Source organism: Lotus japonicus, chromosome 6 (genome assembly GCF_012489685.1).
Source record: "Lotus japonicus ecotype B-129 chromosome 6, LjGifu_v1.2".
Taxonomy (NCBI): domain Eukaryota; kingdom Viridiplantae; phylum Streptophyta; class Magnoliopsida; order Fabales; family Fabaceae; genus Lotus; species Lotus japonicus.
In genome coordinates, this window is record NC_080046.1 from 21,888,183 (window position 1) to 21,904,938 (window position 16,756).

Genomic DNA, 16,756 nt, shown 5'->3' on the forward strand with positions numbered 1-16,756 from the left:
ATTCTTTTGCTCGTGGAGCAGTTTGGTTGGCCATCGAGACGGTGAGCCAAAGTGACTAGGAAAGTTACCAAGTGTGATTAGCACTTCTTTGTTTACCTTAGGGTATTGTAGAGACAATGTACTCTAGCTAGATACGCGTGCCTTGGTGAGGACGATTCGTTGTTTGGCTAACCATATTGCATTCATGCATACATTTCTTGGAAAGTGTGCTGCTTTCCGAAGGACGATCTCAGATCGGACTTCATTGGAGCGAGATGCTTCACAGGAGTGTGCAGCTTCATAGGAGCGAGATGCTTCACAGGAGTGTGCTGCTTCACAGGAGCGTGCAGCTTCATAGGAGCGAGATGCTTCACAGGAGTGTGCTGCTTCACAGGAGCGAGATGCTTCATAAAAGCGAGATGCTTTAGCGGAGCGAGATGCTTCGAGTCATCGTGAGGGTGACATTTTATCCGGATCATATTTTGAGCATGACATAGCATTGGCATACCATGCATTTAACTATATTTGTTGATATATTGCTTATCGAGTTTTCGAGATATAACTTATTGAATTGTTGAGATATTGAATATTGAATTGTTATTAGAAATCTGATAACATGTTATGTATATACCTTAGGGTAGACGATACAGAACTTATATGTCTATATACAACCTATATATATATATATATATACCCCTTTATTCATCACATGTTGCTTGTATTATCTATTATATTCCGTGAGTTGACCCTAGCGCCTTGGCTTTGTGTGTATGGTTGTGTTTGGGCGGTCGGCCTGCTGCCAGACGTCCAACAGCTGATTCAAGATGGTTCGTCGTTCGGGGAGGATCCTGAGCACAATGACTACTACTGAGCCTTCGACGTGGACCCGGACTTCATGCATGATCGGATGAGGGTCGATGTGAGGAGTGTATTATATGGGGGGATTGTTTTTACAGCTCTGATTGTCATTTCCCGTTTGGGGCTGACTTATCTTCTTGAAAACTGTATTCACAAAACTCATGGCTCTGACCATGGGATATACTTATTCGCCTGCGGGCACTATCTGCAATTACTTTATGTTTATTATCTTTGGGTTAAGTCTTCATTATGTTAAGTCTTCTGTTTGAAAAGAAAACGAAAAAAATATTTACGCATTTTCCGCACTATTGATTTAAAGTCACTAAAGTGGCACCACCGAAATCGGGGTGTGACATTGTGGTATCAGAGCTTGTCGAGTCTTTCGGGAGTCTTTGGGGAATAGGTCTTCTGTGCTAGGTTGTGTGACTCTGCAAAGAGTGAAAATTGATTGTCTGCCAAGCGATTTTTCGCTTAGAATTGATTGAAGTTAGTGCTTAATCATATTGTATAGCATGTTAGATGCTATCTTATGATGAGTACTAACTGTTTGATTGACTTAACAGAACCTAGATGTTATCCTAGGGATGGATTGGTTGTCTCACTATCATTGTCTTTTGGACGAACAAAAGCAAAGGAGCAAGTGGTCGAACCGGACAACATAGAGCTGGAAGATGAAAGGTCTTTTGAGATGCCGTCGAACCAGCATTGGGGCTAGAAGAGTGAAACAATCGAAGAGAAAGCAGAGTGTTTTAGTGAAAGTTATTTAGAACAAAGACACGGACGGTGCTATATGGGTATTAGAGGAAAAGATCAAGGAATAATATCCAGAACTTTTTACTGATCCTTAAGTTTCGAGGACGAAACTTTCTTTTTGGAGGGTAGTAATGTAAGACCCAAGTTTTTAAGCTTAGAATAAGTGGAAGAGATTTCCATTTACGATTAGGCTTGACGTATCGTGAAGGAAAAACCTGAACAAGAGTTTATCGAATGGAATAAATTTATGAAGGAGGAAGTTCAGGAAAAGTCTAAGGATTGTACCAAAATCGATTTAAGTTATAGCACGACTAATATTCGCTTTAAAACCTAGGACAAGAACCTTAGGAAATAAGACTATGTTCCACCCTTGGAACACTGTAGGAATTTCTTCCAAAAATCTTCAGAGAAATGTTAGAACTTCTTTTTTTTCATATATCACAATCGTTTCGAGGCGAAACCCTAGAATCTACGAACGTCCGATTCCAATCATCGGAAGTTTGCCGAAACTGAAACCCTGGTATTTCAAAACCCTAGAATCAACCGACGATGAAGACTTTTTCTATTCGGAGCTTCAAATGAAGATTCCACACGCGTACACCCATTTCTCTTGATGATTTCAATCTTTCTTCAGAAGGAAGTTTTCTATTCCGACATTCGATGCAAAAAGTAACTTATCGGGTAAAATAGTTTTACACCGACTTTGCATTAGTCGCCTAAAATACAAGGAGACCTCATTTTAGTTTTGGAATTCTTTCGCCAAAACCTATCTTAGAATTCACGGAGAATGAAGCCGGAAAAATCAGAATCGCGAAACTTTCATTTTCCCGCGTTTTTCCATCCTCTATATAGCAAGCCTCGAAAACCAAAAATCATACCGATATTTCTTTGAAGAATTAGAAGATTCAGCGGGGAGAATATCGTGTCTAGAATACATTGGAATCAGTAGGAAGAATCGGAAATCACTCTCATATTTTTATCTTAACTCTATGAGCAAAATCCTCCGATATCTGAACAAATCTGTACCGGTTTACAAAATATCTTCTCAAAATATCTGTTCATACTTATCCAATCTTGATAAATATCTATTCATACTTATCCAATCTTGATAAATATCTATTCATACTTATCCGATCTTTGATAAATATCTTCCATTTCATTCCCTATATATATATGTTGAAGCTTGAGACAAAACCTCACAAACACACACACACAACCCGCGGCCAAGAGGAGAGGAGGAGAAGAAGATTTTCTTGATTTCTTGCTTGATCGTTGATCCGACAGTTGCTACTTCAAGGTGTCGAGGTATAGTCGCTAATCCTTACCTCTGATCGTCTTTTCCATAGCTTTTCTCTATGTCTTTTCTGTGCTCTTAGTTTTGAGGTTTTTGCAAAACTATCTAGATAACTTCATCTTTTTTTCTAAACTTATTCCTTGCGTGCCCCTGAGCATGTTTAGCGGGTTACATTTTGCTGATTCTCGCCGAATTGCTGCCGAGTTTCAATTCTGCTCATAATACCCATTTTTGGCTAAAGTTCCAACCTTTGGGCTTAAAACCCTCGACTGAGCTTAGCGTTAGTAAGATTAGTCGTTATAATCGTCGTTAGTATCAACCCCATCTAATTTGTTTTTCGAAACTCTGATTTTGAAATTCTGAGCTGAAAATAATGACAAAAATACCCCTGCGACAGTTTTCAATTCGATATTTTTTCTGAGAGTTTCCTTGGCCTAGATATCGCCTAAGAATACCTAGGAATCGATTTAGATCGAAGAAAAAGTTCGGAAAACCCTACTTTACATAGTGGCCGAAACCTATTGCTTAGGGTACCGTGTCCAAAAATAATTTTTGGGTCTCTATGACCTGAGCCATTGCGTAGCTCTTTCGATTGTCGAAATTTTGGCGCTGGTTTCGTGTCATTCCGAGTTCTGTAGCTCGAGTTATGCTCGTTTTAGCGAACGAGGTTCTGTCGTCTATCCGTGCTTAAATATTGTACTCTGAAGCTTCTTAAGCTTTGTCTAAACGCTAGTTAGTATTGTATTGACCGAATTGACTTGTTTTAATTGACTTTCGCTTCGTTGCTCAAAGATTCGTTTGGAGGAACACTTGGAGCAGGAAAAGAGGATTGTGAAGGAGTCTTGCTTGAACACACTGGACGAGTTCGAGGTTAGGGCAACTTACTTGCTAGCTAATGCTTTGTAGGCGTCGATAAATTCGACTTGAATTATTGTTTATGCATATGAATTGTCTGGATTGAAAATGTTTTCTGAAGGCTTCGGCCGACATGGAAGATTAGGATTTATCGCATTGATATGTTGATAATTGACTCGCATGCTTAATTGTTAAATGGTTAACTATAGGCTATGTGATTATTTGTTCACATGATATTTGGATTATATTGATTATATTGTGTCTTTCTATTACGCACTTGAATTGCTGACTATATTGAATATACCGTGCAATTGTGCGAATGAGTGAGGAACGTCAAGATAGTGGATAACGGGTAGTTATGCCAGACTCCTGACGAGTTTTTGGATAAAGTTTGATGGGACGGACCGAGGTTCGTACCCTATTATTGTTTTATGGATCGAGACCTTCTCAAAGGAAAATTGAGTTTGAAAATGATATTGGAAAAACCCCATTTGAATTCACGTAAGAACTTGGGTTGTTCTATCTAAGGCAAGAAGGGCTTTTAATGAGGCATTGTGCCCGGCCAGCTTACCTGGGAACTTCTCGGGCCATTTCTTAGGTGATGATGGACCTTTTGTTTTGAGACCTTCTCCAGTGAATCATTGGAATTATGGGATCTTTGAAACTAATAGGATTAGAGACGAAACTTAAACAATTTCATAATGAACCTCCATAATGTATTAAACAACCTCAAAACCCTTAATATAATGATAAAAGACTCAGACGAAAGTTTCGGGCTTGAACATTGAGTTTTGAAATGAGAAGTGTCGTCGGATCCAGGTTTCTGGGGAAACCATTGTGCGCTGGCACTTTGCTCGATGAGCAAGTTTTATTGGTTGGCCAATCCAAGGGATAAGCCGGGGAACTAGTCGGTTCTGAGTATGTTGATACTCTTTTGCTCGTTGAGCTGTTTGTTTGGCCATTGAGATGGTGAGCCATGGTAAGTTGAAAGGTCACTGAGTGCGAGATGCATTCTTTTGCTCGTGGAGCAGTTTGGTTGGCCATCGAGACGGTGAGCCAAAGTCACTAGGAAAGTTACCAAGTGTGATTAGCACTTCTTTGTTTACCTTAGGGTATTGTAGAGACAATGTACTCTAGCTAGATACACGTGCCTTGGTGAGGACGATTCGTTGTTTGGCTAACCATATTGCATTCATGCATACATTTCTTGGAAAGTGTGCTGCTTTCCGAAGGACGATCTCAGATCGGACTTCATTGGAGCGAGATGCTTCACAGGAGTGTGCAGCTTCATAGGAGCGAGATGCTTCACAGGAGTGTGCTACTTCACAGGAGTGTGCAGCTTCATAGGAGCGAGATGCTTCACAGGAGTGTGCTGCTTCACAGGAGCATGCAGCTTCATAGGAGCGAGATGCTTCACAGGAGTGTGCTGCTTCACAGGAGCGAGATGCTTCATAAAAGCGAGATGCTTTAGCGGAGCGAGATGCTTCGAGTCATCGTGAGGGTGACATTTTATCCGGATTATATTTTGAGCATGACAAAGCATTGGCATACCATGCATTTAACTATATTTGTTGATATATTGCTTATCGAGTTTTCGAGATATAACTTATTGAATTGTTGAGATATTGAATATTGAATTGTTATTAGAAATCTGATAACATGTTATGTATATACCTTAGGGTAGACGATACAGAACTTATATGTCTATATACAACCTATATATATATATCCCTTTATTCATCACATGTTGCTTGTATTATCTATTATATTCCGTGAGTTGACCCTAGCGCCTTGGCTTTGTGTGTATGGTTGTGTTTGGGCGGTCGACCTGCTGCCAGACGTCCAACAGCTGATTCAAGATGGTTCGTCGTTCGGGGAGGATCCTGAGCACAATGACTACTACTGAGCCTTCGACGTGGACCCGGACTTCATGCATGATCGGATGAGGGTCGATGTGAGGAGTGTATTATATGGGGGGATTGTTTTTACAGCTCTGATTGTCATTTCCCGTTTGGGGCTGACTTATCTTCTTGAAAACTGTATTCACAAAACTCATGGCTCTGACCATGGGATATACTTATTCGCCTGCGGGCACTATCTCCAATTACTTTATGTTTATTATCTTTGGGTTAAGTCTTCATTATGTTAAGTCTTCTGTTTGAAAAGAAAACGAAAAAAATATTTACGCATTTTCCGCACTATTGATTTAAAGTCACTAAAGTGGCACCACCGAAATCGGGGTGTGACAATGGCCCTTAGCCCATCCAAGCCTGGGATATTATATGAAGATTTTGTTAAAAAGGAACATTCCTATAAATGAGTACTAATATGAAAACTTCGTGTTTTGTATTGTAACATCTCGATTTTCAAGGAATTACTTAGTGACCAAAATGCGGAAATAAACATGTTGGTCATATTTTGAAAACCTAAAGATGTGGGTATATATTTTTTCCTTTTTATTTTCAAAAACATTGTTCTGACCAATGTATAGTAAATACCCATAATAGATAACCTTACACCCATAAATATATGCACGAACAGAGACTCCCGAAAGTAATATCAGAAGAACCTCTTATGTTGGCCATCTCCCTGTAATCTACACGCAGGGTAGACCACACCACAGCTAGACATGTGAACCTACGCTTAAGGTAAACATGTTAAGTTCAAACGCCAATTATATCATCTATCATGATTTGAATGATAAAAAATTTCAACAGTATAAGTGAATTGACTAAATATATCAAGTGAATTGCATTTCAGGAAATCACACTTATACCCCTCATGCTCTAACGTCTAAAGAAAAAATGCAAGACGATGACATGAAGACAACTTCTACATGGAATAGATCGGTCAAAGCGGCAAGACAAGCTAAACAACAAATGGAATGGTGAATATGCTAAATGGTCCAACCATATGAAGAAAGAAGTTGTCAAAGCTACAAGGGAAAACTACAAGCAAAGGGATGTCAACTCTGCCAGATCGTCTAACCAAAGAAGATAAAGGTCAAAAGCATCAAAGGAAGACGAGTGAAGCAAAAAGGTCAAACATGCTACTTCGTCTAAGTAGAAGAAGAGCAAAGGAGAGTCAGAGCAACAAGTCAGCTACACTAGCAAGGAAGTATCATATCTGCCACATCGTATATGCAAATGAAGAATCAGAAGAAGAGATCAAGAAACATGAAAAAGTCAAATCTTATCTAGATCGTCATTAGAAGGGAAAACTCAAGCTTCAAGCACATCTACTTGAGGAGATAGTCAAAACTTCTGATCTAAGCATGCAAGATCAAGCAAAGCTCAAGATCGTCTACAGAATAAGAATCAAAGCTTCAAGGACAGACCATGCAAAAATAATCCAAGATTTCTGATCGTCTGAGAAGACTGCCCTCAACGTCTACGATAAGTCGTCTATCTCAAGGCTAATCAAAGGAAGAAATATGTAGAGAAAAGAGCGTCATATTCAAATGGAAATATCTTTGATATTCTTGAGGAGAAAATCAAGTGTTGAGAAACCACGTGATATTCCTTCAGGCACGTTGACCAAGGAAACAAGTAAAAGATGTCAACATCAAAGTTTCCTCTTTCCCTCTCATGAAAGGAATGAAGAAATGGAGCAAAGCTTATTGTCTATGCCTACAAGCATCTATCTTATTCAGGCAACACAAGACAATCCATTTTTGAAGAAGAAGATTTGGTCAAAAGCTATCACTTACAATCTGAATGACCAAACTGAAGAAAGGAATGGAGCATGCGCTGAACTGATAAATATTCTGAGAGAAGAATGGCCAAAGCAAGAAACATTGTCTAAAGCCCACTAAACGATGGAAGCAGAACTTATGAAGAACACCTTGATGTTGCAAGGAAAACAAAAGAGAAGAGCATGGAGCTTAAAACGGTGAAATGGGAAGATTTTGGGGAGAGTTTCTGGAAATGGTTGCACAAACGGAAGTGCAGGAAGAACACCTTGATGTTGCAAAGATGGAATTTCGAAAGGAATTATAGAGAAAGTTTAGAACTTTGAGTTTTTAAGTAAGTTTGATAGCAATTGTGAGTAAGGAGAAAGTGAAAATGGTAGGGTTTTATAGGAGGAGAGGTCAAAAGGTAGGATTTAATTGAGAGCAGACGCGTGTTTTCACACGACCATTTAGAACCATTCATTCAAACGTTTAATTTTATAGGGACACGTTGGTCTGGAACGTTTCATTTTGAAGGGACGCGTTGGTCCAAGACGTTTCAATTCTGAGGGACATGTTGGTCCAAAAGTGAAACGTTACCAGGAAAGAAGGTGATTCTTAATGTTTAAGGGGACATATCGGTCTAGGAAGCAAAACCTTCTTAGGAAAGGGTATGACTTTTCATATATGTTTATGATTTTAAATTTATTTCTTTTTATTTCTTCTTTAATGGTTATGTTAGGGGAGAGTTAACGTGCTTGGTGGCACTGCTGCACCAAGTTCCCAGATATTTTGTGTATCTTTGTTGATGTAATTATGGCAGGTAAAGTGATGATGATTTTGAAATTGAAACTTGTCACAGTAAGGGCAAGTGAAGTGACAGATGAGGTGATTCCTCATCTAGGTATACACGCAAAAGGAAAAAAGATGAGAAAGAAGATCAACATTCTTATTACTTACATTTGTTAAAAATTTTAAACGTTGGAGCCTGCGCGCCCATTTCATTTCATATTAGGCGAATCAATTTATTGTGGGCTTATTAAAGACACTTTCGTATTATTCTAAGCCTTTGTGTCTTGTGGGCTTGTGGTATGATATGGGCGCACCAACTTTATTAGTGATTGGGCTGACCAAGACTATGTAATGAATGGGCCGGGCAACCCATGGTTCATTCGGACCAAAACCTAAGTTATAAATACCAGGCACCACCCAAGTGGTAGGGGCACCTATCATTTTACATATTTTTCATAACTTGTTTACTTTCGCTTGCTCTCAACTGGTTAGCCTAAGTCTGCTAGTTCCATACTGGAACAGTGGCATTTACAATGTAAAAGTTTAATCTCAAAAGACATACTTATTTTGGAATTTCAGGCAACTACTTCTTTATTTTGCATTAAATTAGTTATAGCTTGCTATATCTAAGTTGTATATGTTTTTTTCCCTCTTATTCTCCTATTTTTATATTTCCTCATGTATTACAGGTTGGTGCACCCCTTCTACCCTTTAATACAATGAGTGACTTATAAAAAAAATTAACTGTAACTGCTGAGTTATTTGAAATTGACTTAATTCCACTTTTCATCCCTGATTTATCACGATTGTGCAATTTTAGTCCCACTATTTTAAAACGTGCAATTTGCGTCCCTCTTGTTTGTGTAGTGAGCAATTTTAGCCCAACTGTTAATGTTTGATGATGTGGACTTTATTAATTGACATGTCATCTAAAAAATAAATCCACATAGATAATTATTATCCAAACCATTTGATGTATTTAAATTAATACATTAAAACCAAACAAAAAAAAAATCAGAATGCAACCCGACCATCTTCTGCACCCCCTCTTCTTCATCCTTTTCTTCCCATAAACAATCTTCTTTCTTCTCCTTCTCTTCCAATTCCCTAATTAACGTGTTGCGTCCTATCAATTCACTTTCATAATTCAACCAGGTCCCTCTCCATCAAAGAAGCAATTACTAGCCAAAAAAAAATACACACGGATTCTAACCCAAGCCACCAAAATCCCTCTCCACCTAAGAGCAAACTAAACCCAGATCCAGAAACTACTAAGAAGAAAAATAGCAGTATCACCATCCAACGCATACAGACACATAAATGTGAAGAGAAACGTGATTGCGAAAATAGATGAAATTGGATGAACTTAGCGAATTGGTTTCTTCGTGTGGGTTCAGTTACCCAACCTTTTGCTCCACCTACACAACCTCATCTTCCAACAAACCACAAAATTGAGAAATAGTGAGAGAGAGAGAGAGAGAGAAAGCGAGATGATGGGGAAATCGTAACAGATCGGGACAGGCCTTGAGGGATTAGGGCCACCACCAGTCTCGACGCCTCTTCTCGGCCAACGAATCCGCCGCCGCTCCAGCCTCTGCGTTGTAGAGCACAACGACTCTTTCCCTTGCCACTAGCGTCTCTAAGGATAGGTCTTTCCTTTGAGGGAAATCATGGAGGGGGAGCAGATCTGGTAGGTAACCGGGCTGAAATTTGTCTATGTTTGCTCAGTGTGGAAGGGAGATGAGGGTTTTTTTTTTTCTGATTTGGAGTTCCATCTGGGTCATGGGGTTGAGATGGAGAAGAGGAAGAAGAAGAAGGTTGGGTTCTTGGTTTGCTTCAGGGTGTTAACTGGGAATGAAGATGAAAGCGTGAGGGAGATGAAGAAAAAGAAGAGGAGAAAGAGGGTGGAAGCGTGAGGCAGATTGAGAGGGTTTGTTTTTTATTTTGTTTTTTTGTTTTGTTAGTATTAAAATAATTTTCTAAAATAATTACGTGGGTGCTTTGTTGGTTGGGTGCCAACTCAATTAATGATGGCCACATCACTTTTTTCCGTCACATTTTAGACGGAACATTAACGGATGGACTAAAATTGCTCACAACACAAACAAGAGGGACGCAAATTGCTCGTTTTAAAATAGTGGGACTAAAATTGCACAATCGTGATAGATCAGGGACGAAAAATGGAATTAAGCCTTTGAAATTCTCGACATAATTCTCAAACACACATTATTCAAACCATCTTTATTTCAACTCTACTACAAGAAAGTCAAAAAGCACATAAAAAACCACATCCAAACACTTACCAATTTTTTCCATGGTTTATAGTCGAACTATATTTTCTATGTCGGGGTTGTCTAAATGACCCATGAGAAAGTTTGGGTTAAATAAGTCATCATCCAATCACATTGAAGATAAGTGAGTTGTAAATAAATTAATAAATAAAATATATAAATTTCAACTCACTTATCTTCTATGTAATTAAATGATGAGTTATTTAACACAAACTTTTCTTGAATCATTTAGATAACTTCTTAGGAAAAAGTTAACTTTTATCATAAGCCAACAATTAATCTTAACAACCATTCTGCTGCACTGTTGAGTGGTTATTAAAAAAGACAAGTGATTCAGCAGAATGGTTTGTGCATCATGCATCTTCCACGTGTATGGCCTCTGTCTCACTACTTTCCTTAAAATAAAAAAAAATTCAAATGGATAAGAAAAGCTCGATTACATTGTCCTGTACTGAAGCCTATCTCTTCTCCAATTAGCATCACAAGTCAGTCAGTGTGAAGAAAATCGAACCAAATGGAAGTGGGAATGTCATTGAACGCGCTTGTTCGGCTTCCTCTGTCGAGTTCAACCTCAAGGCTCCACGATGACCCGTCGTTGAAACACTCTCTGTTTTCTAGCCGGAGACTTCAGAGCCTCCGGTCTCAGCGGCGGCGCCACCACCTTCTGGTAGTGGAAGCAAAGGGGAAGAAAGGAATGATGTCTCGTCAATATCAGCGCCCTCCTCCTCCTCCCTTACCCAAAATTGAGGAAGATGGAAACCCTAAATTCGTCCTCTTCATTCGCATGGCCAATGTGATTAATTTAATCCATCTTCAATTATTCTCAATTATTATTATTATTATTATTCTTATTATTGTAACCTTGCATGCAATTCCTCTCAGGTTTATCTTTGGTACCCTCTTAGTATTGTAACTGGTGGCACCACTGCTAAAATCATGGTTGCAGCAAAAGACAATTTTCTTGGCAAATATATCTATAAAGACACACTTGCTAGAAATCTTGCTGCTGTCATCTACCAAGTAAGAGTTAAATTCATTCCAATGCACGCTATTTCTATCTCTCAAATATAGACTCTTGTTATATGTTGATACTTGATTAGGAAATGCTTTTTGAGCTAAACTTATATGAAAATGGATTATTTTTCTCCTTTAGATAAGTTACCTGACATGTGTGGTTTATTATTTCCCTTTATAATTTTCTTTTAAATAAAAATGAATAATAAATGTCAAAATGTGAGAGGGGAGGCACTCATTCTTCAATCATACAGTATTAGTTGGTATTCCTCCGTCCCCATTTATAAGTCACTTTTTAAGATTTTTTTTTTCTCAAAGTATAAGTCACTTTATAATACCAATGAAACATTCAATATCTTTTTCCAAAATTACCTTCATATTTAGTATGAAAGAGATAGTGTGATTTTGAAGAAATTTAATTTGGAGAGATAAATTCATGGGTAATCTAGGAAAGTTGATAAAAGTTTTTACCAATTTATTGCTAGCAACTACTTTTCTTACTCCTAGAGAATTAGGTAAAAGTGACTTATAAATGGGGACGGAGAGATTAATATGTTGTATGACAATGGAAGTAGAAACAAATGGTAGCTCTCTCATGCCCTCTTTAATTTAGTTGGTTGTGCTATCTTCTTCTTGTTAATCACTAAAATGCAAATTTCAAAACTTATTATTATCTTTCATGACCAGACATTTATAATCCTAAATAATCGCTTATTACTCAATTATGAGAGGGCATCACTTAGGAAGGGGCACAGAAGTCTTACAGAACCAAATGTAAGGAGGGGCATTCCAATTTTAACTCAAGACCTCTAGAATCATACCACTACACCAAATATCCACCCTTTGAAGAATATGCAGTGTACTGTGAGCTTTTTGAATAGAAAATGCGCTAATTGAATTAAATATCACGTCATTTTAAAATGAATAATGATGTGAAGTGGTAGAATAAGAGTATGTTTAACAAAAGGAGGTGTGACCAGTTGTAACTTGATGATACAATCTGTCAGTACGCAGATGACATTATTCTTTAACAATTGATGTGATGTCTAGTTCTTTACCTTAGGGGAGGTCTTACGACTCCTTTTCATGTTTTTGACTGACTTCTTGCTTCAATTGAAATAGGATGAGAAGGAGGTACAGAAATCTGCATTCAAGCAGTATCGTGTACTGCGGTCAGCTACTGATTTCAGATACGGCTACAAATTAATTGTAATATTCCTATTAGTTCTTTCCTACTACGCCTCTAAATATTCTCAAGCCAATCTTCACTTTTCCAAAATTGGAATTGTATACTTTACAAATGTTGGAAGACGAATTTTACATGTTTTTTTTTTAAGTTTTCCATTTGATTAATTTGCAGGAGAATGGCAATGTAAGAGGCGCGCTGTCTACCACAGATGTTATTGAGGTAACATTCTTGACATGTTCTTTGTCATCATGAAAGGAAAAACTGAGTATATTAAAAAAATGCTACGAATTTCGAAGTTATTCGAGAAAGCCTGTTCACTCCGAATCAGGGTTTTACATTGCGGTCGCTGCGGATGCGGGCAATGGGGCTACCGCAATGCGAGTAGTGGCTGTTGCGGTGTTATTTTAAAAAAATTCACAAAATGTAAAAAAAAGTGTGCATAATTATTATAAATCTTTTATTTATTTATAATAGTAAATTGTTTTTTATATTTTATATCATCTCAAAAATACTTTAAAAATTAAAACACTATAATGACCCTTATATACCGCAACAAGGTCTTCTTCCTCAATTTTCTTTTCACTTTCCTCCCACCTACCTTATCAGATTCAGATTTCAGACCCACTCACGCCCCTCCCTCAAATCCCACGACATACCCAAAATCAGTTGCCCTCAAATCTTTCCTCCCACACCCCTCTCCCCTCAACTATTTTCGCCAACCACGATCTAGTAATTGATAATTACATGCAAACTTGACATTTTAGGCCAGAATTCCAGTGGCTGACACTGAGGGTTGCATAGCTTCAATTCAACAATGATTTCCGCTTCGCTTCATCTCCTTCCTTCTCTCTCCAGATTCTGGTATTCAGTATCCCCTGCCCCTCTATCCCATCATCACACTCACCAATTCTCTTCCACAACCTCACTCAGATTCGACACCACTACATTCTCTTCTTGTAACAGTTACATTTCTCTTCCCAAACCTCTCGCTGTGCATTTTGCTCTTACAGAGCCCAATTCATCCAAATCCACATACATCCCACATACCAGAAAACACATTACTCAACCACGATCTCTAAAATGGCCTTATCAACAAAGCAACAACCCATCATAACAGTGTCAACAGTAGTAGCAACCCTCACATCGAAAGAAAGTTGTGAGGTTGTGGCCATGAAAGTTCAGATGCAGCTTGAAAGGGTATGTTGTGGTTGGGTTGCGGGTGAGTTGCGGCCGTTGTGGGGGAATTTGAATCACTCCGCAATTGCGGTGCGTTGCCGTTGCGGGCACCTCCGCAACCGCAATATTCCGGCCGCAATTTGTGATGTGGTCTGCAATTAGAAACACTGCTCCAAATATCGGATTACAATGGTCTCAAAGATGAAGTTCCTTCCATCTCCTTTTCCTATTATTTATGACATTTCCTCTTCACTCGAACTAACTCCCTCTAGTTAACTGACTATTCTTCTAACTAACTAACTAACCAACAAAGGAGTTACCTATCATGCCATATCATCATAATATTTAAGAAAATGTATGTTGAAGTTTTTACTGGAATTTGAACCTTCCAACTACGAGATGTATGTCTTACTAAAGTTAGAGATCAACCCTCGTTTATACAACTTTTCAAATTTGCAGAAAAATGGCTATGGTCATTATCATAAACTGGCAGGTTTATGATAAACTACATTATAAAATGTATACTTTCTACTTAATTATAGAACAGATGTTCAAATTCAGGAACAAGATTTTGTGCACTCTCCCTCTAATACATTGTTATGTTTGCATATCCAATTCGAAGCTTCCAACACAAGATAAACTGAAAACAGTACTTGATAATGTGAAAGACTTTTTTGGAGATGCAAAGGAGTCCTTTGGAAAGATAACAACATCCTTAGGCGCTACAGCATCTGAGGAGTCGGAGGAAGATTCAAAAGAAACCAAGTGAGTTTTACTACTTATTGCCTGAACAACTGCTCTCAATCATGATTCTCAGAGGGAAATTTCATCTCCTTTTCCTGTTTTCTTTTTAAATTGTTCTTCATTTTTGGATGCAACCTTAGACAGGGTAATCTTTGATTTTAGGCTCTTCTGTTATATTATTAAACTATACATGGTAGGTAATTTTCAAAGTTTCTGATGGATTACATTATTTCTGTGCTAATTAATGCCAGGGTCAAAGGATGAAACTATAGCTGGAAAGGATTTGCTTGAATTTTTACGAGTAAGACTGGTGCTGTATGAGCTCAGAAAGCTTCATGCAGTTTGTGGATTGGTTAATGGGGAAGCTTCTGTGCACAACAATACCACTTCGGGTTTTGTGCTTATATCTCTTGCCATCGACATCATTTTATGCTCTGCTGAGTGAAACTGAACACCACATGTATAATGTTGATCATGATCACTCATGTATGTTATATAGTATGTGGCCATGTAGGATGACCATGTAATGGTTTTGATTATCAGTTCAAAAAGAATCTTGGGGCTGTTGTACAAATTACGGATTAATGTTCATGCATTTTGTTCTACAGGGGTTCATTACTTGTTTAGAGATTGGAATGTCAATTAAACAATCAGCTGGAATTGTGATCCTCCCAACTCAATGCAAACTAAATTCTCTATAGAATTCATCGTAGAGTGTTGTAATTATCTTCACTTACAGTGTGAAAGGATGACAAACTCAAAGGTTAGTTACCCTCCCTTATGGTGTGAAAAGATGACCTTGCCCCTTTCTAAATCCAGTTTTGATATATTCACTCCAACTTTCCCTATCTCATTTTCACTCACTTTTTCTTTTTATCTCCCCTTTTCTCATCAAATCAACTATCATATCTCTAATTTCTCTCTCTTCTATTTTGATCTCCCACTAGGTGATGGGCGTAATTTGATTGTGGAAGTTTTATTTCCTTTTTAAACCTCTTTAAATAGTAGCCTCTTTATTTCTCCATCTTTCTCACTCTGTGTTCTTCACTTCATTGAATTCTTTGGCAAGATTTGTGTTTTGACCAAGCCTCCCTTGACATCTCAATTGTAGCCCGACCAAAGCTTTTCTTGTCACTTGCGCATGTTAGGGTAACCTTGCTTCGTCCATCAACCGAGCGAAAGGAGGATACGCCGCAAAAGAACCATTCACGAAGAACTTAAGGGGGTAACAACCCAATTTCTCGAGGGTTTATCACAACAAAATTAAAAACAATATAAAAGAGGGGCCTAAAGGCAATTATCAAACTCAAGGGAAAATAAATGAAATTATGTCATCCCTCTAGTCAAAGCACAGGAAGAACTTTGGGATGGTGAAACCTCTCTTTGTTGATGATACTTTACTTTTTGCTAAGGCTAATCTTGCAGTTGATCCAAATCCTAAACGTCTTCTCTAATGACCTTGGTCAACAAATCAATATAGAAAAGTCTAGCATAATATGTAATAAGTTCCTAACTATTACTATGAAGAATCAACATTCCAATATTCTAGGTATGGATTTTTGGGACTCTCTAGACAAGTATCTAGGTCTCCCTACTGTTTGGGGAAGATGAAAACAGAACTCACTCTTTTGTTTAGGTTAAAGAAAAGATTGAGGGAAAGCTGGAGAGTTGGAAGGAGAATTTCCTGAATCAACATGATAAAGAAACTCTCTTGAAAGCTAGAGGGTTCCATGCTATGCTATGGTTTTGGTGAGTTTTTCTAAAGACCTTTTGTTCCTTTTTAGATTCTCTAGTGGCTAAGTTCCAGTGGAGGAACCAAGAGAAGGATTATGGAATCCACTGGAAGAATTCTGATAAGATCTCTTGTAGCAAAAATGCTGAGAGTATGGGATTCAGAGACTTCTTCTCACATAATCTCTCTTATCCAAACAGGCTTGGGTAACTCTAGTAGAGTCTCAAATCTTACCTTCTTGAAGTCCCCTCTACTGGGAACAACTATGATAAATTGTGATGCAGGAGCAGATTAATTATGAATTTATTATTTTTAGTATTTTTAAATATATTTAGGATCTATTCCGAATCTATTATGTTTTTAATTAAGTTTAGGATCAATTTGTTAGAAATTGTTATTTTTAATTACT

General features: G+C 38.0%; 1 protein-coding gene across 1 annotated transcript; it reads left to right on the forward strand.

Moving 5' to 3' along the window:
• The first annotated feature begins 10,918 nt into the window (after positions 1-10,918).
• Positions 10,919-15,220, forward strand: LOC130722540 (protein HHL1, chloroplastic). The gene is made up of 6 exons (XM_057573290.1): positions 10,919-11,285; positions 11,375-11,512; positions 12,629-12,715; positions 12,867-12,914; positions 14,494-14,636; positions 14,867-15,220. The coding sequence occupies exons 1-6, from the start codon at positions 11,007-11,009 to the stop codon at positions 14,877-14,879; spliced, it is 708 nt and encodes a 235-aa protein (XP_057429273.1). The 5' UTR covers positions 10,919-11,006; the 3' UTR covers positions 14,880-15,220.
• Positions 15,221-16,756: the final 1,536 nt, after the last annotated feature.

Coding starts and splice junctions, on each gene's coding strand:
- LOC130722540 (XM_057573290.1), top strand. CDS start 11,007: ATGGAAGTGGGAATGTCATTGAACGCGCTTGTTCGGCTTCCTCTGTCG. Junction 11,286..11,374: donor TCTTCATTCGCATGGCCAAT/GTGATTAATTTA, acceptor AATTCCTCTCAG/GTTTATCTTTGGTACCCTCT. Junction 12,716..12,866: donor GATACGGCTACAAATTAATT/GTAATATTCCTA, acceptor ATTAATTTGCAG/GAGAATGGCAATGTAAGAGG.